At 36.7% G+C, this 26,870-nt stretch overlaps 1 protein-coding gene across 1 annotated transcript; it reads left to right on the top strand.

Annotated features, from left to right (window-relative positions):
* slc6a6a (solute carrier family 6 member 6a) lies at positions 1-26,416 on the top strand. The gene is made up of 14 exons (XM_084086987.1): positions 1-207; positions 5,505-5,734; positions 6,558-6,692; positions 10,496-10,730; positions 10,806-10,938; positions 14,829-14,963; positions 15,072-15,175; positions 15,284-15,408; positions 15,842-15,954; positions 19,275-19,412; positions 19,519-19,621; positions 21,735-21,835; positions 21,917-22,087; positions 22,878-26,416. The coding sequence occupies exons 2-14, from the start codon at positions 5,506-5,508 to the stop codon at positions 23,031-23,033; spliced, it is 1,878 nt and encodes a 625-aa protein (XP_083943113.1). The 5' UTR covers positions 1-207; position 5,505; the 3' UTR covers positions 23,034-26,416.
* The last annotated feature ends 454 nt before the right edge of the window (positions 26,417-26,870 follow it).

Below are 26,870 nucleotides of genomic sequence, written 5' to 3'. Positions count from 1 at the left end.
TGTGCTTGTCTCTTTAAGAAACACTCCTGTTGCACGAGAGCCTGGTGTTTTTCCACTCTCTCCGTTATTACATGCGCTCCCATATAAGACAGAAGTCGGGGGGAGAGGGCGTAAAGATTATTTCCCTTGCTTTGTAGCCTCACCACAAGAAAGAAGACAAAAGAACAAGAGACTCGGACAGACTTGAGCAATAAATTCCATTGTCAGGTGAGTGACACCTTGCAGCCATCATGACAGTGGAGGCTGATTAAGCGCATCTTTATGTGTAGGCTACATCTTATTTATGTTTCAAGAACTCGTTTATTTTTGTCTAAGGCAGAAACATAGTCTTTTTTTAAAATTAAAATATATATTTAAAAATTTAGTTTGATTTGCATCTTTGAGAAGCACATTTTTATGTGTATATATATATATATATTTTTAAACTAACTCATTTTTTTGTACAATAACGACACCTGGTCTCTGCTTTAAATTTAAAAAGACTTAAAATATTTTCCTATTCAACAGTTCTAAATAGAAAATACGATTTTTGTTTTAAAAAAAAAAGAAAGAAAAAAAAAGAAGAAATTTACAAATAGCCTACATTATCGCTATGTTTCAGGTTTCTGGCATTGTAGCTTTGTGTCTTAGTTGCGCACAGATGTTCTTTCTGCCTAAGTGCTCTCACAGGCTTTGCAAGATCAATGTCATTCAATATTAAATGCATATCAATTTATTTTAGATGCACCGTAATTAAAGCTGAATTTTAAGTACTGGTTAACAGTGTACCAGTCTAATACATCTCAGGTGACTGACAGCACCCTTAGGACCATCACAGAGCATCATCCTCATAGCGCGTGCTTTAACCGGTCAATAAAATGTAGGTTAATGTGAATTTATTCGGCACTGTTCGTGCATGTAAACACTGACACCGCCTGGAGATGGATATCGCTCTCAAACCTGTCATGTGGGTTCGTCAGAGACACAATGTAGGTTATTGGGACATAGTCACGATTTTAACTTCTTATCATGTCCATTGGCCTGGTGGTGTGGTAAATGCAAAACCCCTCGTTGATGGATAATGCATTAGAGACATAATTGGTTCACAAATGCATGTTCATCTTTTACTCTGGCTCATGCAATGTCGGTGTATCATGCAAACTTGGAATACAAATTTGTTTGTGAATTATAATTTATTATAGCATAATAAATATAATCCGTATAGCACGGGTTTCCAAATTAAACACTCACAAAAATGTAATTTTATTAGGAGCGCGCGCCGAAAAATTAGGGCACGTGCGTGATATTATTCAGGTTTCATATTGAGACCAGACAGGTTTAGATTTAAGCATGACATGCAGTGCTTGTCTTCACTACTTGATATATTTGTGCCACCATCAATACCTACTGTGGCAGTGTCATACACTTGATTATGATTGTCATATTCATAAACTTCAAAGAGTAACAAGGTATTACAATATGTGGTTACACTTTATTTAAAGGTGTCACTGTTACAGTGTAGGCTAATTATATATTTAACTACTGAGTATTATAAATGAACAGCATTACTTACTATAGGGTTAGGGTAGGGTTTGGTTGAGGGTTGGTTATTATGGTAAGTGTATGTATGTAACAAGGACGCTGTAAGATAAGGTGTTACCAATATGCTATAGAAGTGCCATTGTACCATGTAAAAAAAAAAAAGGTAATATAGTTGCACCATGTTTTACAACTGGTTCTTTTTTAATCCCTAACCTTTACTGATGTTGTACAAAGTTGGCAACGTTTTCAGCTTGTACTTAAAAAGGTAAATCACTGTTGGAATGACTAGACAACAATGAACTTCATAGTGTCTGACCTTCCATAATGAATGATGGCGTTAGAGTAGGCTAAATGTTGTCGTTTCTGTTTATAAAATCTCATTTGCTTTATTGTTTGGCGTTTGAATATAAATGGACATTAGAGCATTAAAGCTTTTATCCCCATTCCTTTGTGTATTTTAATACATCCAATATTATGTTTCATATTTGATAGTTAGTATAAAGAGTGTCATTTATAACCTTCAGGGGTTTTAAAGCTGAATATCCAGACAATGTTATTTCTCAGCTTGTGGCCTTCTGATACGTTGTCTCATTCTTCTCTACTCTTGACACTGGTTGATTAAACATGCATTTGCATAGCTTGTTTTGACAGTGAGCTATCATTGTTTATCTGTATCAAGGCTAATGAGAGGTCTGGGCATGTTTAGAAGGTCATTATTGGGGTCAATAGCTGAGCTGTGAACCTGCAATATGTCTTTGCTCATGGCCAAATCTACACTGGGACAACAAAGGGCATTTAACTAGTAGAGTTACTAGTTGAGGATCTGACAAGTCTGTCAAGTCACCTTTATTTTTAAAGTGCTTTATACAACTGAAACAGTTTCAAAGTAGCTTCAGAACATTAACAGGAAATGAATGATGCTGCTGTATTTAGACAATAGTTTCATTATTCAGCTCAAGTCAGTTGAGCGTGAGGGTGTGTTCACAATTGTAGTTCGGTTCCCTTGGTCCTTTTGGTCTGGACCAAAAAAGAAAATGAAACATTTAGTCACACTGACATTTTTAACACCGAACCTAAAGATACAAAACAAAAAAGATGGCTTTTATTACATATATTTTGCGAAGGGACCTGTCGAACTTCCAAAACAATGCTGTGTTTTGGGCTAAATGCGCTCGATGTATGTGCGTAGTCTATGATGGTATTTTGACCAGCTGAGAACTTGTGAAGAGCTTATAAAATGTGTGAATGAGTCAAAACACACACACAAATGAAGATTTGCTGCGAGGAGATGCCGTTCTGATGCCTGTACCGAACTGTGATGGGTAATATCGCGACTATGATGAGAAAAAACAGATCTGTCCTTTTTAGGGTTGCATCTTGTGATATCATGTCCTGTTTTTGGTTCGTTTACATGTCTTTGGTCCACGTTGAGTTCATATTACATTCAACTGTGCCAGAGTTCATTTGGAAGCGGACGAGACTCATCTTTTCAGCGTCTCAGTCCACTTGTTTGGTGCGCATCAGGGTTCAGATGGAAAGTTCACACTTATTCATTTGAACCGCACTAACAGCAATCGCACCAAGGTTCGTTTTAATCCATCCAAACCTGCCAAGTGTGAACACACCTTAATGTTCATTCACTATGAATCAAGTTCAATTCAGCTATAAGCGGCTCTACTGAAGACAGTAATGTCTTTATTCAGCTCGTCAGTTCAATGTCGCTTCAATTCAGTTCAATAACAATGTCGATGTTGCAAACTTCATCAGTTTTGAAAAACTTTCAGCTATAAAGACAATAGTGTCATTATTCAACTCAATTCAGTTTAAGTTTATTATTTTATGGTGTTTTACTGATCTAACATTTTGGGCCGACACACCAGAGGAATGTGAGGGCGCACATCTCTGTTTGGCTCGGTCGTCGACATCGCTTACAATAAATAATGACACACTGCTTGTTGTTCAGATGAAATTACAGAATTTTTTGTTTGTCGGAATCTAATTATTTCAAAATAACACAAGATTAGTCTACATTGGGATTCAAAATCGAATTTACAATCAAAACAAGTTTTAGCAATTTTGAAAACTGTCAAACCAAGAAACGTGGAATGAATTAGAAATATTTAATATTCTGCACTTTTTCTAAATCACTAATAAAATCGAAGTAAATTTCAGATCAAGATGCTCTTTGGATCCTCTCAAATTATGCTGGAGAACCCGATCATCAGGTTTTGTTCATGTCCCAGACAGCAACATAGTGTCGGCCCAGATCCGGCCCACATCTGGTATGTGTGGATTCCACGTGTGCCAGATGTGGGCCGGATCTGGGCCGACACTATGTTGCTGTCTGGGGTAGCTCCATTGCTGCTGTTGGTAAAGCAAAAGAGAGACCAAGAAATAACTAAGACATTTTCAAATTCATATGCATTTTCAACTCAACTTTGCATTATGCTGATCATATCATTTGTAATAAAAACAGTTGTATTAACCTGTGTTATCTGTCTAGGCTTCATCAGAAGGTTGTTCCATAATTCGGAGTCAGTGCGCTTAGATAACTCCTGATACACTCTTAAAAATAAAGGTTCCCAAAGGAGAAATGTGCTCTCCTTTAGCAATGCAACAGAAGAACCATTTTTAGTTTAATTCCTAAAGAACCTGTCAGTGATGGTCAGTTCTTAAAATAACCATTTTTTCCCTTAATATAAAGAACATAAAAAAAATCTAAAGAACTTTCTCTACTATAAAGAACCTTTTGTGCAACCGAAAGTTTCTATCGATGTCAAAGGTTATTAATGAAACCATCAATGCTATAAAGAACCTTTATACTTTAAGAGTGAAGGAAGATAAAAAGCAGGATGCTAGTAAGTCATGTGCTGACCTCGTACTAATAAAAATATATATTTGCAAATGGTATCAAACCTCCAGACATAGAGAAAAGGGCACTGGCTAACCTGGACACATGTACTGGAGTGAGTTAGTTTATTAGCATCTGTGTTTGTGTTGTTAGTGTGAGTTTCAAACAGGATATCAGACTGCACCAGCTTCCTGCTAGCCTGACTCGCATTACTCTGATTAAAAACAGGCCATGGAACACTATACTGGTGTTTGCGTGAAAACCACAAGCATTGAAACGGTTTCTGTATGTAGCTGCATTGTTCACTTTACCTGAAATGTAATCTTAGTTGTATACGTGTTTGATTTTGAGGCTACTGTGTTATTTAAATAATTCCTAGGGATGTTTTTGCATAAGCTTTGAGCAATCAGCATTGAGATTTGCAGATTTTTTGTGCTCTGGCTTCTAGATCTGTCTTATATAACAGTGCATGTTTCGCACAGTCTCAGAGGATGTCATTTTTTTATAGCTCAAACTTTCTGCTTATTTACTTATTCTTTCCTTGTGGATCTTCATAAAGCTGAATCCAGATGAATCACACACATATAAACAGACATTTATGATACACTACTGTCAAAAGATTGTGGTCCGTAAATTTTTTAAATTGATTTGAAGTCTCTTCAGTTCCCCAAGGCTGCATTTCTTTGATCAAAAACACAGTAAAACAGTAATACTGTGAAATATTATTACAATTCAAAATGAGTGTTTTCTATTTGAATATGTTAAAGTGTAATTTATTCCTGTCATCAAAGCTGATTTTTCAGCATCATTACTCCAGTCTTCAGTGTCACATGATCCTTCAGAAATCATTCTAATATGATGATTTGCTGCTCAAGAAACATTTCTGAGTATTATCAGTGTTGAATATTTTTGTCGAAAACGTGATTTTTTTTTTTTTCAGGATTATTTGACGAATAGACGGTTTAAAAGAACAGCATTTTCTTTTGTAAAATTATAAATGTCTGTCTTTACTGTGACTTTTGATCAATTGAATGCATCCTTGCTCAGTATTAATTTCTTCAAACGTCTCTATCAAACTTTTGATAGGTACTGTATATCATTCTCAACCCCTTCCGCTCTCTCTTGTACTCAGTATGGCACAGAAGGAGAAGTTGCAGTGTCTCAAAGACTTCCATAAGGACACATTGAAGCCGTCTCCTGGCAAGAGTCCCGGCACGCGTCCGGAAGACGAGGCGGAGGGCAGAGCACCACAGCGGGAGAAATGGGCCAGCAAGCTGGATTTCGTGCTCTCTGTGGCCGGAGGTTTTGTTGGTTTAGGCAACGTTTGGCGTTTCCCGTACCTCTGCTACAAGAATGGCGGAGGTGAGTGTTTCCATGTGTAATATGACAACAAAGATAACACTTTTCAGTCTTTGTGAACTGTAAATAATGCAAATAAGAGCTTGTGACATTAATTCCTTTGAGCTCATTGCAGAATATTGTTTTGCTGGTTTACTAAGTATTTCACATATCATTATATTCTGTGCTGTGCTAATGAATATATGTATTAAAAACTATATAGTATCATTTATATACTATTTATAGTATTTATTATTATATTTATTCATTTGAATTAGCTTTTATTTTTACATTTTCAGTTTTAGTAATTTTATGTGCTTTTGTCATAGTATTATTTTTTATTTTTCTATCTAGCTTTAATTTTTATTTCAGTGTTAGTTGTAGTAATTTGAGTTCTTACATTTTTTTGTTTTAGTTAGTTGCTAAGGCAACATTTCTAATCTTAATAAGTTAATATTTAAGATTATACCATGGTCTGTCTGAATACTCGATTCTGATTGGCTGGAAGGTGTGCAATAAAGCTGTTTAATGCACAGGTAGTTCCAGTCAGGCTAATCCCTATTCTATATTAACGCGCTGTTTTCATTGAAGCGCACACACACATACGTTACTGTCACTCGCACACAGACAGCGAAGATCGATGTTTCTGTGTGTGCGCAGTGCGATTTATTTATATATTGCAATTAATTAAAACAATTTTTAATAGTTTTAGTTAACAATAACAACACTGGTTTTAGGTTCAATACAAGTTAAACTACCAATAACATCTGTGACACTGTTGATTACTATAATTGTAATTTAAACTGGTATCTTAAAACCTGGTCTTACCTGTTGTTGTTTTTTCCAGGTGCATTTCTCATCCCCTACTTCATATTTCTGTTTGGCGGAGGGTTACCTGTCTTCTTTCTGGAGGTGGCGCTCGGCCAGTTCACCTCTGAGGGAGGAATCACCTGCTGGGGGAAACTCTGCCCCATTTTCACTGGTGAGACCAATATATGGATCAAGAGAGAGATAGAGAGAGTGAGGGGTGGATGAGACAGGTTTGACTTTGATGATATTTAATGACTCATCGGGCTCAAGCACATTTTAATCAGCATAAGTCATATTTCATATTTCATCCAATCAACATGGCCGTTACTGTGATGCGCTTCGAGTCTGATTGGCTGCTGAGGTGGCTTGTTAAACTGATCTTCACTCTGACCTGTTTTCAGCATCTGCTGTGGTTTCTTAGCAACACTGGAAGACGCTGTGTTCTTTTCAGATGCGACGTCGTGTTACGTTTCTGCATGTGTGTGAGCAGGATGCGGGTCACTCATACACACACACTACATGTGCGTTTAATTCCCCATCATTTGTTTGCTTTCCGCCGCTCTCTGCTTCAGAGTGCTTTGACTAACACCCCGCTCCGCATTTGGGCATGTATTCTGATCTCCATGGCAACAGCCGTGAGAGGTGACTGAGATGCTTTCGATGGGATGTCCTCCGGTGCCGCTCAGAGATATTCTGCTCAGGAGCCAAAATGGAGTGGTTGTGTTAGGATGAGGGGGCTTTTCAATTTTTAGATGCTGTTTTCATGTATTAGGACCTCATTAATACTGTGAAAAATAATATTATAATTTTTTAAAAATATTTACTTTCTATTAAATTACATTATTGCATTTTTTCTACTTACTCTAGACTAGTACTGTGTAATGCATTAGTTTATTATTTATTTAAATCAAATTCATTTTAATATTTTTTATTTTAATAAATGTAAAGCAGTTTATTTTTTAGTTACTTATTTTTATTTATTTATTTTTACATTTATTATTTATTTAAATCAAATGTTTTTATTTATGTAGTTATATAAAACATTTGATTACAATAAATAAATGAAAATGATTAAAAAAAATATTTGAATAAAATATTTAAATCAATTTATTCATTTTAATAAAATGTTTTTATTTATTTATTTTGATTTAAATAACATTATATTTATTTATTTGAATCAATTTATTTTAATGTAATGTAGTAATTTATTGTCCCGTTATTTAAATACAATTCTATTTATTTACTATTTATTTAACTTTTTATTTTATTCAGATTTAGTTAGTTAAATGAATCCGCCTTTTCCACAGACCGCCTAGTTCCCCCTCATTTTGATAACCCCTGTCTTAAAGGATATTTTTATTATTTTGGTGCCTGACCTCTATATAGCTACACACATGCACAGGCACATCGCTCACGTGGATGGGTTTTATTTAGCACATACCAGTGATATTTCTTACACCGTGAGCCCATTGTCCCCTTTCACCCAATGATTATGTTCTTAGCATCAGTGGCAGCTGACCGATCTCTCTTGAGCACACACACACATCTACAAATTAAGTCCTGCTCTTGCATATACTCAAATGCACGTTTGGCATTCTCTTGTCAGCTGTCACAGTGAGCTCCTGGCACCGCAGAGCGAGCTTGTGGCACTTTGTATTAATTATAGCATAAAACTGGCATTCAGCCCTTTGACTGCCCTCAACCCCAGAAAAATACAATTTCAGACGCAGATGTGTCAGAGCCAACAGGTGAAGGTTCATTGCTCTGAGAATAGAGTCGTTTCAGCTGTATTTGGCTCATTAAAAGAATGAGAACACAGTGGGTCTGTCTCATAAAGTCTCACACTGTGCTCCGGTCTGCTTAGATGTGGCACCTCTCCTTTAACAAGCCGCATGATTTGACATATCACTCATGTCTGTAACACAAAGAGTGGCAAGTTACATGCTGTGCAAGTAGATGCTTGTCTTATCATTCATGACCAGCTCTAATCCTGGCAGATTAATGTTTTAATGTTAATCTGTGTTGTTAATACACTGTTAGTTCCAGTACAGCACTACAGATTGCTTAGAGAGTAAGTTAGTTAGCTGGTAGTCCAATCAAAGTGTAGCTTCACCAATTTTCAACCCGCTTTGTATTGTTACAATGTCATAGCATATGTAAATGAACAATGTTTACTCGTTCTCCATGTTACTTGGACCGAGAAATTCACTTTATTTGTCAGCGAAGTCCACCAGATGATAGTGTTATTAACAGCATAATGGTAAAAACTGAACACTATGGCAACAGCTTTCTTGTACGCGACAGCTTTGTTTCGGAGGGTTGGGCGGAACTGACAGAACTGCAGTTTCTTTCAGTTTTTCCCCTCCGTTTGTCCTAAAACACTGTGTTTATGGACATCCAGTTTGAAAATGTTGACACAGGGGTTTTTCAGATTTTCCGTCACAGTGTTCTCTCCATATTTATGATTCTTTGCAACCTTTAGTCACTGGCTACAACACGCTGGATCCTTCACTGGAAACTGAAAATAACTCACTCCTGCTAAACGTTTACTCTTTGATTTCTTGCACCCGGGAACAATACAGTCTCCATTATGACTAAAAGTTTGCCAAGGATTATTTCCTACTAAAGCAAGGAGGTATTTGACTAGGTGGGAGTGGCCTTGGATGGCAACATGCCCAGTGCATTATGGGTGTTGAAGTTTTCCTACCTAGTTCTTTCTCTTTTTTCTCTTGTCAGGTAGCACTGATTTACATTTTTTCACCTTTCTACTATAAAGGCAGACACATTTTAATGAAAGCCCACTTTGCCAGCAGTGAAGTACCCCTGTAACTATTTCTTCATAAACATGAAGTCATACTCATTTTACTTTCATAATGTGACATTTCTTAATGAAATAAATGATTAATTGAGAATAAATATTGCGATACTTGATTTTATCCATTGGGGTATGGTTGCACCAGCTGTGCGTAAGTTAGCTGTTGTGCTACTAAATATTTGAGCATTGAACCCTACGTATAAACTAAATATTTAAAGAAGTAGGACTAAAATAGCAGATCGCTTAAATTAGATCAGTGAGCTCATGTTTTACATGTATGATTATGTTGACATTTAACATTATTTACAGTACATTTTATAAGAGAGAATATTATATTATAAATGATTACTTAGTGGCTCTCAAGCATGAAACCAAACTAAACTAAACACTTAAATCAAAATAAAATAATAGCACATGTTCCAGTTCAGGGTATTAGTATTATAGTAGTAGTACATATAGTTTATATAAACTACCATTTAACTACCAAGTTTTTTTTCCCATTTTGTTATTTATTTGAAAGAAATTTATGCTTTTATTTATTAAGGATTTATTAAATTGGACAAAAGTGACAGTAAAGACTTTTATGTTACACAATATTTCTGTTTCAAATAAATGCTGTTCTTTTGAACTTTCTGTTCATTCCTGGAAAAAAATGTATTACAGTTTCCACAAAATATGAAGCAGCACAACTGCTTTCAACATTGATAATACTCAGAAATGTTTCTTGAGCAGCAAATCAGCATATTAAAATGATTTCTGAAGGATCATGTGACACTGAAGACTGGAGTAATGCTGAAAATTGAGCTTTGATCACAGGAATAAATTACACATATATATAAATATATATTTTTTTATAAATATATAAAAAAAAGGAAACAGTTATTTTAAATTGTAATAATATTTCATAATATTACAGTTTTTACTGTATTTTTGATCAAATAAATGCAGCCTCTGTGATCATTAATTTAAAAGTAAAAAAAAAATAAAAAAAATACCAACTCCAAACTTTTGAAAAGCTAGTGTAAATAGGTGGTGCAACCCTATCATTTAAAAATGTCTTTATGTTTGTATAATTTTGAATAATCACTGAAGAGCTGTGAACAGTAAGTGAATACTATGAATGTGTATTAAGAAAGTAAACGTTGCTTTCATGTTGACAGGAATCGGCTACGCCTCAGTGGTGATCGTGTCCCTGCTGAACATCTACTACATCGTGATCCTGGCCTGGGGTCTGTACTACCTTCTGCAGTGTTTCCAGCACGAGCTGCCCTGGGCCCGCTGCAAGCACAGCTGGAACACGGAGAACTGTGTGGAGGACACCGTCCGCAAGAACAAAACCCTCTGGCTCTCCACCAACACTGTCAACTTCACCTCGCCGGTCACCGAATTCTGGGAGTGAGTATCGTGCGCGGGTGTGTGTCCGGGACGGACGCTCTACGCCCGTTCTCATCACTCTGATATCGTCTGTAGGCGGAACGTCCTCAGCATCTCTTCAGGGATCGACGAGGTCGGCGGTCTGAAGTGGGAGCTGGCGCTGTGTCTGCTGGCCGTCTGGATCGTCTGCTTCTTCTGCATCTGGAAAGGAGTCAAATCCACTGGCAAGGTGAGGGAGAGGACGGGAAAAGTGACTCATTTTCAAAAAGCGAGCGTTACACTTTTAGAAGTGTCGAAGTTTGTACCCCCACTTTTTGGAAAGTGATCATTATATTTTAAGAGCGCAAATTGTAGCCGAACACATAAAAATACCAAGTAGAAGCTTGCAGCCAACCTTATCCTTTCAATAAATCAGACTTTGCATAATTCATATTTATGAGTCAAGCTGATAGGTAGATAGGTGATATTCAGCGTACATATTATATTTATTTATAATATTACCCAAATTATCAGGTAGTCGCTATAACCTTGCTGTAAAGCCTTGGTTCCTTTGGATGTTACCATATATCTGATTACAGAAGTACCTAAGAACAATAACATGGTCAGATATAGTACTGTATGATTTATATTAGGGCAGCATGATATCATTTCAGCATCAACATCGTGATAGCAGGATAGTAGGAGTCTTAGTTGATCCGTGATCCGTATGGACCAGGCTATATGGCTCAGAATGCATGTGATTCACAGATTAATAGCAAAGTTTATCCATCATAGAGTGAAAGTTTATCATTTGCAAGTCCTGTCAGTTTAAACATTCAAGCGACTTGAAAGCATTCAAGCGCAAGACGTGAACGAGAACTCAATTCGGAACAGCAAATTCAGTTCCTGTTATCTTCTTTTTCATTCAAAATTGTCTCAAAACGTCTGTCTCAGCGAGTATCCTCGTAAACACAGTCACTTGTGTCTTAAGTAAAGAATTTAAAAAGAAATCGGATGCGTATCATTATATTTGATCAGTGCATTAGCTCTTAAAGTAACAGTAGCCTAATATATCTGCTGCCATCTGTGTCATTAATGTTAATCACACAACAAAATACAAAAACAAAATCATTCTTGTAGCTTTAACAAAGAATATTATATTTAATTTATACAGTGAAGACTATGCAGTGTTATTTTACATTTAATTTAAAGTTCTGTACCTAAATACTGTTAGACTTGCCTGAAAAACATAAAGCACAGTTTATTTCATTTGTATCTTTGTTCTGTTGTATGTATCTATGCTTGTAATTTGTTTATTTTCTATGCAGATACACTTCGCAACAAAATCATCTCAATCATTCTAGAATGATTCATTCTTTCCAAATAGAGCTATTCAAGTCATCTGGTAAAATTTTCATATCTCAATATATATAGCAGAAAAACAAAATATTGCAATGTCAGTTTTTTTCCCAATATTGTACAGCCCTAATTTATACGAGATTATCGGATTCTTGTTTACTTGGAATACTCCAGATTTAACATGCTAACATACACAATGCAACATGCATATTTGCAGTAAGCAAGCTAAAATATGACACACAACTCAATAGATTCTTGCACAAGCACAGTTTTCTTTTGCTATTGGTCTTTTTTCTATTGTAACAGAAAGTAGGAACGGGACATATTGAAGAGCGAATGTACAATAAATAAAAATGTATTTTTGGTCCATTTTCCTTGAAGAGAAAGCCTGTATATTTTAAATGCATCTGCTTTGCTAAGTTAATTTTGTCTACTTTTTGGAACACACTACCATTCAAAAGTTTGTGGTCAGTAAGATTTCTTAATTTTGAAAGTCTCTTATGCTCACCCAAAGGCTGCATTTATTTAATAAAAAATACAGTAAAAACCAAAATATTGTGAAATATTATTACCATATAAAATAATGTTCTATTTTCTATTTGAATATATTTTAAAATGTAATTTATTCCTGTGATGCAAAGCTGAATTTTCAGCATCATTACTCCAGTCTTCAGTGTCACATGATCCTTCAACTAATTTGCTGCTCAAGAAACATTTATTATTTTTAACTAGGGTTGGGAACCGAGAACCGGTTCTTATCCAGAACCGGTAGTGTTTTTGAAAAAATACCGGAACCGTGCGAAATTCCTAAGTTTCGGTTCCGAAAACGGTTCTGGTGCGCTGTTTTGGTGAAGTGCTGGGAGCTTATCCTTTAATAGCGACGTCTCACCTCATAAAAATAGTAATGAATAAAGCCCTCGCGCTCCTCAAATAACGTTACGTTTTGCGTCAGATATCAACGGAGAGAGATAGAGAGTAGTAAAGACAGAGCTGCACGATTAATCTTGATTCAAACACCCACGCGATCTTATTCCTAAATTACAAAAACCTCACCCCTGAACATTCAAATCTGTTTGCGCTGTCGTTGACCCAGAGAGTGCAGTTGTCAATATGAAACAGCTTTACAATCACACAGTATCGATATTTATGTTACAAATATTCAAATGATCACAGAAGTACTGAGATAAAAGTTTATAATTAGAGTATAAACACTGATGTCTACGACAACCAAAATAGAGTAAATCACCTTTTGAAAGTCGCTGCCTTCAAATAACGAGTGTATCGATTACATCTGATGCTTCAAAACATTCATAAAGACGCATGAATGAATTTTTTGTGTTCAGAATTTACAAAATGTATACAATGAGCCCATCATGAATGCCTTTTTTTCAAACCGTGTTTTTGTCTTATCCTGAATTACTACGTTAATCCTGCAATAAGCGTTTATACTCGGACTATACTTTAGACTGGCGGATCGCAGCCGCTGCGGGGTAGCCCAGTGCCTGCGTGACTCGTCATAGACATAAATAGAGAGAAGTAGCTCCGGCAACAATGTTCTTCCGCAAGACGCATGCAGTTCTGTTTATTAACTGCTAGAGCGCTGATTTATCCAGTAATGAAACAAGTAAAGTCTTTATGAATCAATCATTCAAAACGATTTTAAAAATAATCTGTTCTACACACATCTTACATGGGTGTTCAAGCATATTCTACCCCTTCTGAGAGGGTATTCTCCACTGCTGGGGATACAATAAGCTATAGGAGAGGTCCCAAATTATTCTAGAGAGTGCAGAAATTTTTATTTTTTCAATAAAAAATTATTTAAAAAAAAAAATTAAATTTTTTCAAAAATTGCTTAATAATATGTTGAATTTGTTGATATTACCAGTCTGTTAAACTCATTTGGGATTTTTCCCTTACTACTATTTTTTTATTAGTTGTTTTAATATTTTTTAATGAATGGGAACCGGAACCGGAACCGGAACCGGAACCGGAACCGGAATCGTTTGGTGGAACCGGAATCGGAACCGGAACCGGAAAATTTCTTACGATTCCCAACCCTATTTTTAACTGCTTAATATTTTTGTGGAAACTGTGACTTTTTTTAAGATTCTTTGATGAATAGAAAGTTAAAAAGAACAGCATTTATTATAAACGGAAATATTTTGCAACATTATAACATAAAAAAAAAAACTAAAAAAAAAAAAAAACTATTAATTTCTTTAAAAAAATCTCAGACCCCAGACTTTTGTATGACAGTGTATAGATTTATTCAAAGCTAATGGACATGAACTAAAAACCACAAACAAATGGTTGATTTTATGGGGTCTTTAAAAGATTCAAGGTTTTCTAATTGAAATACAAGCACATCATGTGAAACACCACAGCTGTCATAAGACATCCCAAGATAATCAAGGCTTTGCACAGTCATCTAAATTAAAAGAAAGGCATTTTAGTGGTGCACATGATCTAGTAACTGTGTAGGATTATAATCATGGACACACACTGAGCCTCATTCATTAAACACGAGCAGAACTGATTTCTGTGTAAATCACAGAACAACTAATGAAAGAATGATTTTGTGGCAAACGAATTACACAAAAATCTACTCGTGTTTCATGGAAAAAGGTCCAATGTGCACTTTCACAAGCCTTCATTTCAGAATTTGTAGCTATGTGGGTTTCATTTGTGAATATGGATTGGTTTCCGTAGGTGTATAATTATTTTATTTTCATAATGGAAATCCATGAACGCTCTGCCCTTTTCTCTCTCTGTCTGTAGGTGGTTTATTTCACAGCGACGTTTCCCTTCCTCATGCTGATTGTGCTGCTGGTTCGTGGTGTGACTCTGCCTGGTGCCGCCGAGGGCATCAAGTTCTACCTTTACCCCGATCTGACCCGCCTAAAGGACCCTGAGGTAGAGAGACGGAGAGAACAAAATCTCTGGACGCTGTTATTTTTCATTTGAAGCAAATTGCAATCTCTCTCTCTCTCTCTCTCTCTCTCTCTCTGTGGACTGATTTAGGTGTGGATTGATGCAGGCACGCAGATCTTTTTCTCATATGCTATTTGTCTCGGTGCAATGACATCACTAGGAAGCTACAACAAGTACAAGTATAACTGTTACAGGTGAGGGCCTGCTGTTGTGTGTCACCAATTGTAAATGCATGTTTTATATGTTTATATCTATATGCTGTGTCTATTTATTGTTCAAACATCGTGTGTGTGTGTGTTTAGGGACTGCATGCTGCTCGGGTGCCTGAACAGTGGTACCAGTTTCGTGTCAGGCTTTGCCATTTTCTCTGTCCTGGGGTTCATGGCACAGGAGCAGGGCGTGGCCATCGCAGACGTGGCCGAGTCAGGTAATCCTCAAGGTCAAAGGTCACCAAATGTGCTCACAAGGAATACTTTCAATGAGAGGAAGAAGTGACTATTAATTTAAGATTGTGATCAATCTAATGTATTATATTTTATTTGAAGCTCTTTTAGCAGCATTTGTGGCTGCTAAAAGTGTCTTATTTATATATATATATATATATATACAATACCAACTGTGCTTTCTCGCTCTCTCATCTCTCCGACAGAGAATTGACACACAAACTTCCCCTCACCCACTCGTTTTATTTGCTCCGGATTAATATTGTTGGTGTTACAGGGCTCGAATTTCAGCAACGGATTGCGCGCATTGCGTATAATTTTACCCATTACCGCAGATTTTGTATTTTGTATGTATATATATGTATGTACACTCACACACTCTTTTAATAATATATGAATTACTTCTGTGTCTCTCAGGTCCTGGTCTGGCCTTCATCGCGTATCCAAAGGCCGTTACAATGATGCCACTGCCGACGGTCTGGGCGATACTTTTCTTCATAATGCTTCTGCTGCTGGGCCTAGACAGTCAGGTTAGATCAACACAAACACACACCTACACTTTCCGTTGCTCTTAAATTAAAGGGATAGTTCATCCAAAAATAATCATTTAATCCCACTAATGACTGAATGACTTTCTTTCTTCTGCATGATAAAAAAATATATTTTTCTGTTTCTTTAAGAAAAACATCTAAGACAAAGTTAACACCTAAACATAATTGAGAACTCCATTAAAGGGATAGTTCACCCAAAAATGAAAATTCTATCATTGTTTACTCACCCTCAAGTTGTTCCAAACCTGTATGAGTTTCTTTGTTCTGCTGAACACAAAGGAAGATATTTGGAAGAATGTTTGTAACCAACAGATCTCGGTCCCCATTGACTACCATAGTATATATTTTTCCTACTATGGAAGTCAATGGGGACCGAGATCTGTTGATTACAAACATTCTTCCAAATATCTTCCTTTGTGTTCAGCAGAACAAAGAAACTCATACAGGTTTGGAACAACTTGAGGGTGAGTAAACAATGACAGAATTTTCATTTTTGGGTGAACTATCCCTTTAAGTCTCCAGAGCTAGAAAAGAGCAATAAATATGTCCTCTGTGTGGTGTGACATATGAGTGTCCTGGTGTTGGAATGAAAGACCGCAAACATTGAGATGGTTAAGCCAGAAGATCATAACTATACAGCATAGTGTTCAGTCCTGATGTGAAACATCATCTTTCTGCGGCTGTGAGCCAGCGTTGAGGAATTACACTGCTATATTTCGGGCTGCCTCCCACAAACACACCCTCACACTCACATATCACGAGACAGTGAAGTTATTCCAGTCTCATATGACTTGCTGAAAAGCCAACGTGTGAAGGATCACATTTCCTTTTGCATATGTGTGTGTGAAATTACACCTACATCACACAAGCAAACACACTAAGAGCAACAACAGGACATAAATAAGTTTGCCATTGTTATGTCTGTCATTCACTCTCCAGTGGGCAATAAAAAGAATTATAAACCCTCAGATTTTCCACAGTTCAGGGTAAAATAAGGTGGTGACCTGATGCATAAGCTGACACCATTGTTCGTTCATTAAAACACAACCTCAGATGACTCCAAAAGGCTTGTCCCTGTAAAGCAGTGTTTCGAAATGCTCGAAACGGTTGACCAATCACAACACAGTGGTCCAGCCGACAAATCAGAAAGCTTTTCGGAAGAAGGGGCTTCATAGAGACAGGAACTAAACAGAGCGTTACTGACAGACTGGGAAGAGAGCTGCAACAATGGAGAATATGTGAAAATGTTTTTGAACATTCAAGCATGAAAACCTATTCTAGTAGATCCAAAAAAACTAAATCAAGGCTGCTTCCCAAATTGCATTCTCTCTTGAGGAGTAATAAGTGTCACTACAGAATGTAATTATACAAAAAAGATACAACAACAAAACAGTTAATTAAAACAAAATTTCTCAAGACTAAACTAAAAACATTTGAAAAACAAATTGTTATTATGCATTTTTCCCCCTGTTTGGCCTTCCTACAGTCAAAATAGAACAACTATGATTAAAACAAAAACTGTGTGAACACTAACAATGCTGTACTGTTGGTCACTAGTAGGCGTCTGTACTGGACTGCAGTATCCAATGTATCACATGACCTATGCTTCACAAACATTGGTATTGTCCAAATAACATCACTTCTCATTTGCATGAGGTTAAATGGTCGCTTTGTTCTGTAAATCACTTGTCAGTATAAACACATCTTTATAATTGTATTGTCACTCTAGGCCTTAATTAGACACATGCAGAGCCGGACAGTAACGGAGTACATTTACTTGAGTACAGTACTTAAGTACAATTTTGAGGGATCTGTACTTTACTCGAGTATCATTTTTGGGGAGTACTCATGACTTTACTCAAGTACATTTGAGAGGCAAATATTGTACTCTTTACTCCACTACATTTCTATCCATAACTGTGAGTACCCGTTACTTCTTCTAAAAAAAAAAAAAAAAAAGGAAAAAAGAAACATCTCGGAAACCCTCAATTTGTTGTTTCCCTCTCAAATGTGATTGGATTGTGCAGGCGCCACTGATTGGGACAGCCTATCAGCAATCACCTTCAGCTTTCCGCCAAAGTCAACTCCATGGTCAGATTTAGATAAGAGACGAAACCATGGACGAAACAATGGATGAAGACGCAGCAGGTCCATCCCGGGAGTATTTTTTTTCCCAGGATGGTAGGGGAAGACTCATGAATATTCATTAGGGAAGTCATCCCTGATTGGTCTTAACCCCAGTGACGGGTAGGTTTAGGGGCGGGGTTAGGGAGGTCATAAGACCCCCAGTGACGGGTAGGTTATGGGGTGGGGTTAGGGGTAGGTCATCAGACCAATCAGGGATGACTTCCCTAATGAATATTCATGAGTCTTCCCCTACCATCCTGGGAAAACCTGTGGCCCCACCTCGCCAGACTATTTCAATTTTCTGAACAAGTTAATGATAGTTTTCGCTTCAAGTGTTTGCTGTGTTTACCAATGTAAGCACTGTGGCAGTAGTAATGCAGTATTTAGAAAATGTACTCTTGTACTCTTGATACTCAAGTACTTTTAAAAACAAGTACTTTAGTACTTTTACTTAAGTAGACATCTGACTGTAGTAATTTTACTTGTACTTGAGTAAAATTTAGCAAGGGGTATCTGTACTTTTACTCAAGTAATGAAGCTGTGTACTCTGTCCGCCTCACACATGATATAGCAACAAGTGACAAAAGCTATCTATTCAATGTTTTTTGTGGAATAGATAGAATAGAGTTTTAAATTAGTTTTGTTGTAACCAAACGGTCATTTCACCTGCTTTTACATGAATATATATTATATATTAAATAAATAAATTGAAATTAAGCTGAAATGAACTTACATAAAATATAAATATTAGATGAAAAACTTAAACTTAAATTATTTTATTTTTTAAATAGGACTACTAAAATAGAAGTATTTAAATAGAAGTAATTAAACAAACAAATACATTTTTTTTCTAAACAAAATAATAAAATGTCAAAAGCCCATAACAAAATGACCACATTCAAAATTAAAACAGAAAAAAATAACTCAACAGACTCAAAATAACTTTAAGTTTAAGTACTAAAATTACTAAACTGAAATATAAATAAATTATATAGAAAAAGATATATATATATATATATATACAAAATTACTTATTATAATTACAAAAAAACTGAGAATATCAAAATAAAAGGGAATATTAATAAATACTATAATAGATAAGTAATACTAAAATAACACTGTTATTTACTAATTCCAATTCCAACATGTTTTTGTGGGTTTTCTCCCCACAGTTTGTAGAAGTGGAGGGTCAGATCACCTCGCTGGTGGACCTGTACCCATCCCTCCTAAGGAAGGGATACCGGAGAGAAATCTTCATCGCTGTTATCTGCGTCATCAGTTACCTGCTGGGACTCACCATGGTCACTAAAGTAGGTGTCAACGATATGGATTTCACCCCTCCTGCAGTGTCTGAATGCTGAAGGTCCGTATGTCTCTCTCTCTCTCTCTCTCTCTCTCTCTCTCTCGCTCTCTCAGGGTGGCATGTACGTCTTCCAGCTGTTTGACTACTATGCCGCCAGCGGTGTGTGCCTTCTCTGGGTTGCATTCTTTGAATGTGTTGCAGTAGCCTGGGTTTACGGTAAATACACACTAGATAAGGTTTCAGTAATCACTGCTGGCCTCTAGAAAAATATATTGGCAAAATATTTTGAACTAATGTGGACAAAAAATTAAGTGGTGACCAGTTACAGGATTTAAAAAAATCTGGTGTTTTTGGTGACAGAATGAATTCTTAATTTTAAAATATATTAAAATAGAAAACAGTTATGTTAAATTGTTATTATATTATCGTTTTTGACTATACTTTTGATCAAATACATGCGTCCATGGTGAACATAAGTATCCTCTTACAAAAGCATAAAAAAGCTTACTGACCCAAACATTTGAACAGTACTGTATGTACATTTCAACCTAAAATCATCATGTTGATACATAAAAGAGCTCATTAACATGTTTTGCATAACATACTCAGATATACAAATCATCACAAAATAACTGAGGTTAAAAGGTAGTTGAGTGTGACCTTTTAAGAGCCATTTAATCAAACACACTGTAAACAATCACACACACACACACTATATGCTCTACTTATTATATGGGTGTCTGTCTCTTTAAAAACAGATGCTGCTGTCACTTGTGTTTACAGCATAAATACTGAGCTCATGTGTCTTATGATCTGTGCATTAAGCTCATTAAGGTTACTCAATCAACAGTCTAACAGTGTTTGCTGAGATTAATTTGATATAATCTTATTTAGTCTTATATAATCACATCAGTCCTCTGGGCTTATATCAGATCTCTCTTTTTAGTCATGACTGGCCCCACATGAAATCAGCATGTTTTTCAGTGCTGATTGTTGGGAAAAACCTTTTGGCCAGCTCAATATCATTTAAAGCTGTATGTCATTTTTTGACTGTACTAAAGCATTAAAATACTTTAATGTTTGCAGATATTTAGGAAACATGCTAAGTTCACATACTTGTTTCTCTGAAAATCAATGCTACAGACAGTTATTTTACTTTGAAATGTGCGTTCCGTGTCCGAAAGTCTGTTTTTGTTTTGATCCGTTTATTTGCTAATTTACCCAATAGTATTTCGACACCCAGGGTTACCAGTTGGCGGAACGCCAGCAAATGAACTGGCTTACATGAGCTAAAAAGCCTCGGCATCAATCTAAAAATCTCTATGAACGGGAGCATATTAAAATGCGGATGAATCAACTCATCAGCTTGCGTAGTAACTTTTGCGCAAGTCTCTTCGCCCTTCCATTGTCAATTGCGCTCACTCCTGTTGCATGTCCTCAATCTGGAAACCCACGTGAGCATCGAATCTGAGCTGGAGGGGGCGGGAGAAACAACGATCTCCGATAGTTTGAATTTGGACTGCAGTACCCATTTCAACCACTAGCTGTCAATATTACAAACTGCACCTTAAAGCTCTATGGGCCCTATCATACACCCTCGACGCAAGTGTCTTTTGTTTGTTTCAGCCCGACGCAGTTATCATTTTCACGTCCTGCGCCACGTGTTAATGCATTTGCGCCCATCTGTTCGCCCATGGGTGTGCTGGTCTGAAAACAAGGTGTGTTCAGGCGCATTGTTGGCGCGTTGCTATTTTGAGGCAAATGAAATAGACTGCGCCATTGACCAACTGAAACCTGGTCTAAAGTCAATGACGCAACAACAAAAAAAAATTGTTATTTAAAATGTAAAAAATAAAACGCTTGCAATGTAAAAGATTATTATTGTGTACATAAAGATATGGTGGAATCCGGCTTGCCCCGTAGATGGTCCGCTCGCGCGCTTTAACCTCACGCACGTGCAGATCCGTTTTGAGAAGTGTTCAGTCTTTCAGCTAGCAAATTCCGCCATGTAAATAGCGAATCCACCATGGCGTGAACGCAACTGGCTTTTAAAGGGAATGGGAGATGAGACTCTGATTGGTTTATTGCATGTTACGCCCAAAACACACCCATTACTCATTAAGAGAATAGAGACAACCCTTTTAGACCATTTTTCCTGTCGTTAAACTAGCAAAAGTGGATTCGGACTCGCCCTAAGTGCACTTGCGCCGTGCGCTTTAGACCATGTGCTTAGATTGTTAAAATAGGGCCCTATGAGTTGAGATGTACAGTTATTAATGATCAATACACAATTCTTGAATCAATTCTGACTGCATGTGTTCATTTGTAGGGGCTGATAATTTCTACGATGCTATAGAGGACATGATCGGCTACAGACCCAACAGCTGGATGAAATGGAGCTGGATGCTGATCACACCCGTCCTGTGTGTGGTAAGTGTGTGAACGCAGTTTATGCTTGAGAAATATGGCCAGCAGCAAAAGGTTGTGACTATTCCCATCTTTCTATTTCAGGGTTGTTTTGTCTTTTCACTGGTGAAATACAAGCCGCTCACCTATAACAAGCTTTACAAGTATCCTGATTGGTCTGTTGGATTGGGTTGGGTTCTTGCACTGACTTCTATGATTTGCATCCCGATGATGGTCGTCATCAAAATCATCCAATCAGACGGCTCCCTGATAGAGGTGAGAAGGTCATATACTGTATATAAAACACGTCAGGTTGATTTACTGTTATTCAAAGCAACATAACATACACATCTAGTGGCATTATTGATCATTCTTTTATATTAGGAAAGTACAATATATCTGTGATGATTAGGGAAGTTAGGGAAACATTTGTGTCCCTTAGAATGATTTGAAAGAAACGAATACTTTTATAGAAAAATATTAGAAATTAATATATATATATATATATATATATATATATATATATATATATATATATATACTGTATATAAAGTGGTGTGATTTAAAAAATAACTAATCGCACAAGTAATTTTTGGAAAAAATATGTATAAAATATATAAAAAGTAATTTATATATATAAAAAGTATATATGAAATATAAAAAAAAAATTTTTTTTTTTACATTTTTATTTACTTTTTAGGAAAAAGTTTATTCAGATTTTCTACTTCCCCTCTATAATATATAAAAAAATTGGCAATTTCAAATTTTTTCAAGAAAAGAAATGTATCATCAAATTTTTATTCATTTTCGTGTTGTATCCATAGATCATTTATAGCAAACCAGTCAGTCATTCTAGTTTTAAAGATATATTATAATAACTTATGGGTTTTTCTTCTTATTTAATTTTTATTGTAATTTTACCTATCTAAGTTTTTCTTAAATATTCTCTTAATTTTTAAGAAAAAAGTTAATTCAGACTTTTCTACTTCCCTCTATAATTTGAATTCATAACATGTATCATAACATGTAACATGTCATCTCAAATCAATGAATGCGCTGTGTTTAGCGGATCAAAGCAGTGGCGGCGCCCGTTAAAGGAGGCGCGAGCTCTCGTCCGAAGGAGTACGGCCTGAAGAACAGCGAGCTGCTTCACCCTCTGGACCCCAACGGCATCCACGTCTTCACCAAACACACACACACCATCGTAGAAACTACTATGTGAGACTCTCTAAGAGAGATTCCCATATTCTCCTGCTCCTGTCCTCTCCTATGGGAGATCCCGTTTTCCTGTGTTGTCCCTCTCTCTTCCCCTCTGTTCCTCTCTCTCGCTCTGCACTAGTGCGTTTTTACGAAATGATCTTATATCCATATATCTTTTTTGCCATGTAGGATTTGTATTCTGATTGTAATCACTGGTATTAGCATTAATGCTGATATTGTAATAACCTGATGTGAGCTTTAGCTGTCTGGGGCGGTTTGTTTAATCTGTAGTGCAGTTTCACATTAAGCCGTGTCCTAATCAGGAGCGACACCGGATTTACAGCGCATTGCTTTACTATCTCTATCATATCAATCAGAGTTTTGGTCCTAAACAGCCACGATGAGAGATTTTGCTTTTGATTTCGGTCCTGTCACTCTGGGTAGCCACAGCGAAATCCCATTGGTCCAAAATCTTGTTCCGCATCGATTTACATAAAACATAGGTTATATTCTTATTGCATTTCACTTTCTATAAGGAGTTTTATTGTGGAAATGGTGTTGCACCTGGTTAGGACACAATTTATCAGCAGAGAGAGCGAGTTTTAGCTTCATTTTTAGGAAAAAAAATTAAAACAGCAGCGAACTAAATGTGACATTTAGCTCCGTCCGTCAGTGGTTGTGGCTGTAACTCTTGTACGATGAGGTTCTTAAATGTTCTTGAAGAAAAATGAATGTACCTCCGCTTCGGGCGGATGCTGTGCACAGTCATGCACACTCACATGTAAGACATAAGCAAACCTTAAGGCTCTGTCCTTTCAGTCTCTCCTTGAACTATAGTGATCACTGCCATCGCACACATCGAGTTCCTTTAACACTGTAGGCAGCTCTGTTCACTAATATAAGTATCATTTGATGCACTATTATGAGCGTCATTCACTGTAAGCTGATCCGAGAGCTGATGATTATCAACAGCCGTTTGGAAGCACTTTACTAGCTCCTCATGTACAGCGAGATCCGAAAGTCTGAGACTATGGCTGTGTTCGAAATCGCATTCACTATTCCCTACATTACTCCACTAATATAGTCCACTTGAAGGAGTGAGTGAAGACGAGGACGACACTGAGTGTGACGGAAGGGCTGCCGCTTTTGCAGTTTGTGCTTGCTGTTTAATAAACAAAACTAGCAGCTCCAGTAGTAAGATGAAAATACTATAGTCATGGAAACTATAACCTTAACTAAACAGTTTAATCATAATTTAAAATGGAATTTATACCTGTATGATATTATGCTGTACCCACATTGGACCAGCGGTTTAGAAAATGGATGGATGGATGGATGAATCAGCTGCGGCGCCATCTTCTGGTCAGACACTGGAATTTATTCAGCGCTTGACTCTTCACAGTGCATTGTGGGTATTCTCTAACATCAGTTGTACACTCGTTATTGTGGTGCATTGTGGGATTGGATGAGTGCACTCGATTACTTCCACTATGGTTTCGGACACCACTACAAATGGCTGTCTCCTCAAATAGTGCACTTTTTAAGGGTATAGGGGGCGATTTCGGACACAGCCTATACAAGTCAAAATGCTTCTATATATTTTTTTTTATTTTAATTTTGACATTTTTTTAAATCTTAAAACTTTTCTACTTCCCCCTCTATAATAAAAAACTGCTAACTTCAGGGAATTTCTACTTTTTTCAAGAAAAGAACTTGATCAATCTTATTTTAATCATTTGGTATTGTATACATAGAGACTGGTTTTCCAAAAAAAATATTTTAGAATTTCAATTCATAAAAAAATGATTTTTTTGTTTTTAGATTTAATGTGAATGCTGATGAAATGTGTGTATATTTATTTATCAGATTGTTTTCATTGTGAATTGTACTAGGCAGACTTAACCAATAAGCAAGGTAAGCTTAGGGCCCCGACAAATACCCAGAGGCCCATATAAACCAATTTTACAATGAATATTTGACCTTTTATTTAGAAATGAAGAAAAAATGGTTGTTTTGACTGTAAAAAAAGGGGTGCATAGTTTGGCGTGTTGGGGCCCTATACCAGGAATTGATTAGGGCCCCCAAATCACTGCCCCTGATCAGCATAAACATTTGAGGTAAAAAAGCTGACATGAACAAAACCTGATGAGCTAAAGCACCTTGTGCTACAATGTACAAAGAGTCACATGATCAATGTCACTAGTAATGAACTTGCTAAGTTAGATTTTGATTGCCACACGTTTCAGACTTTTGGAGGCCGCTGTATATCACATGATTCAACACAGCCAAACCGCTCGTCATCATAAAGCCATCAGCTTTCAGAATGAGCGCAGGAAACCTGGGCTTTATGTCCTTGCACAGAGACACTGCCATTTCCCTCTCTGGACTAAAAATGAGATTGTTTCTTTAGCCTTAAAATGTCTAAATAAATATTCAAGCTAATCACCAACAGCAAAGAACTGCCCCTGATAATGCCTCTGTGTCCTTTACCTTTGACCATCCAGCCCTCCATAAACACCATCCTCAAGGTCGACCCTCTCTGACCCCAATGTCTTTGTACACATCAGGGCTGCGTTCGAAATCACACACTTCCCTACTATATAGAAGGCAAAAAACAGTATGTGACATATGAAGTATGTCCGAATTTACAGCACTCATAAAAGAGTAGGTAAAAAGTACCCAGATGACCTACTAGTTTCGGTGAGATCCTGAAGTGTGCTTACAATGGACACTTTACTATCCCATGAGGCCACGGGAGAGGATTTGTGAATGGAGGTGAAGCGACGCAACTGATAATGACAACAGGACGAATGTAGTACGTCCAGATTACATTCATACTGTATGGAAAGTACTTTTAGTGCTCACAAAGTTAGTAATTATTCAAAGTAAGTACCTACTCAAGAGAATATGCGATTTCGGACGCAGCCCAGATCATCCAACCTGACCTATGACCCCTGAACCCTCACCGATCTTGAGCCTATCCATTAACTAAGCAAGTGTTTGCTCATTTGTAGTATTTTCATTTATCTGAAATTTGCCTTTTTGTATTTAACCATTTTATACTGTACCTGATGTGATTGGTCATTTGCCTATATTTTTTCTGAACGTATTCAGAAATTTATATTTAAACGTTGATTAGTTGTCAGCCTAAAAGCAACTAGCAGTGTGCAATATTTGTAAACAACGGGCTTTGTCCATTTTTATTATAATTTCAGCTGGAAAATACTGTAATATGATGAAAACAAGAAGTTTAAGATAAAATTTTTCATTCACATTTTGCTGTACTATAAGGTAACTTGATTCAACAAAAACAAACGAAAAATCTTGTAAAACCAAAGTAGTTTTGTGACAGACCATTCTAGATGCATATTGCATCTTTCAGACAAAATAAAAATGTCCAATCTTGGTATGTGTTGTGTAAAGTCTGTTCAGAAATGTGTTTACCTGCTTTGTTAAGGATCTGGACCAGGACAAGCTCACATCACAGTGAACCCCAATGGAATTATTCTTTTTTCATATCAAAGATTAAACCTGCAATATTAAAGTGGCTGATAAATCGGGGTCAGCCCTATGTCCCCACAGCCCTATGTTCCCACGACCCTATGTTCCCACATTTCTAAGATTTTTTTTTTACTGAAAATTTTGAAAATTAGGCCCTATGTTCCCACAGCCCCTATGTTCCCACAACCATATGTTCCCACAGTCCTATGTTCTCTCATTTAACTATGTCCCCTATGAAGGGTAGGTTTTAGTGCTTGTGCTGGTACAGGGATAGCCCAATTACATCCCAGACAAGTCTCCCTCCTGTGAGGGGTAGGTTTAGGTATGTTAACTAATTAAGCCCTAGTCCCCAGTCAAA

Source organism: Abramis brama (genome assembly GCF_963993115.1).
Source record: "Abramis brama genome assembly, chromosome: 16".
Taxonomy (NCBI): Eukaryota; Metazoa; Chordata; class Actinopteri; order Cypriniformes; family Leuciscidae; genus Abramis; species Abramis brama.
Note: the sequence above shows the minus strand (reverse complement) of the source record. Positions and strands in the feature narration are given on the sequence as shown.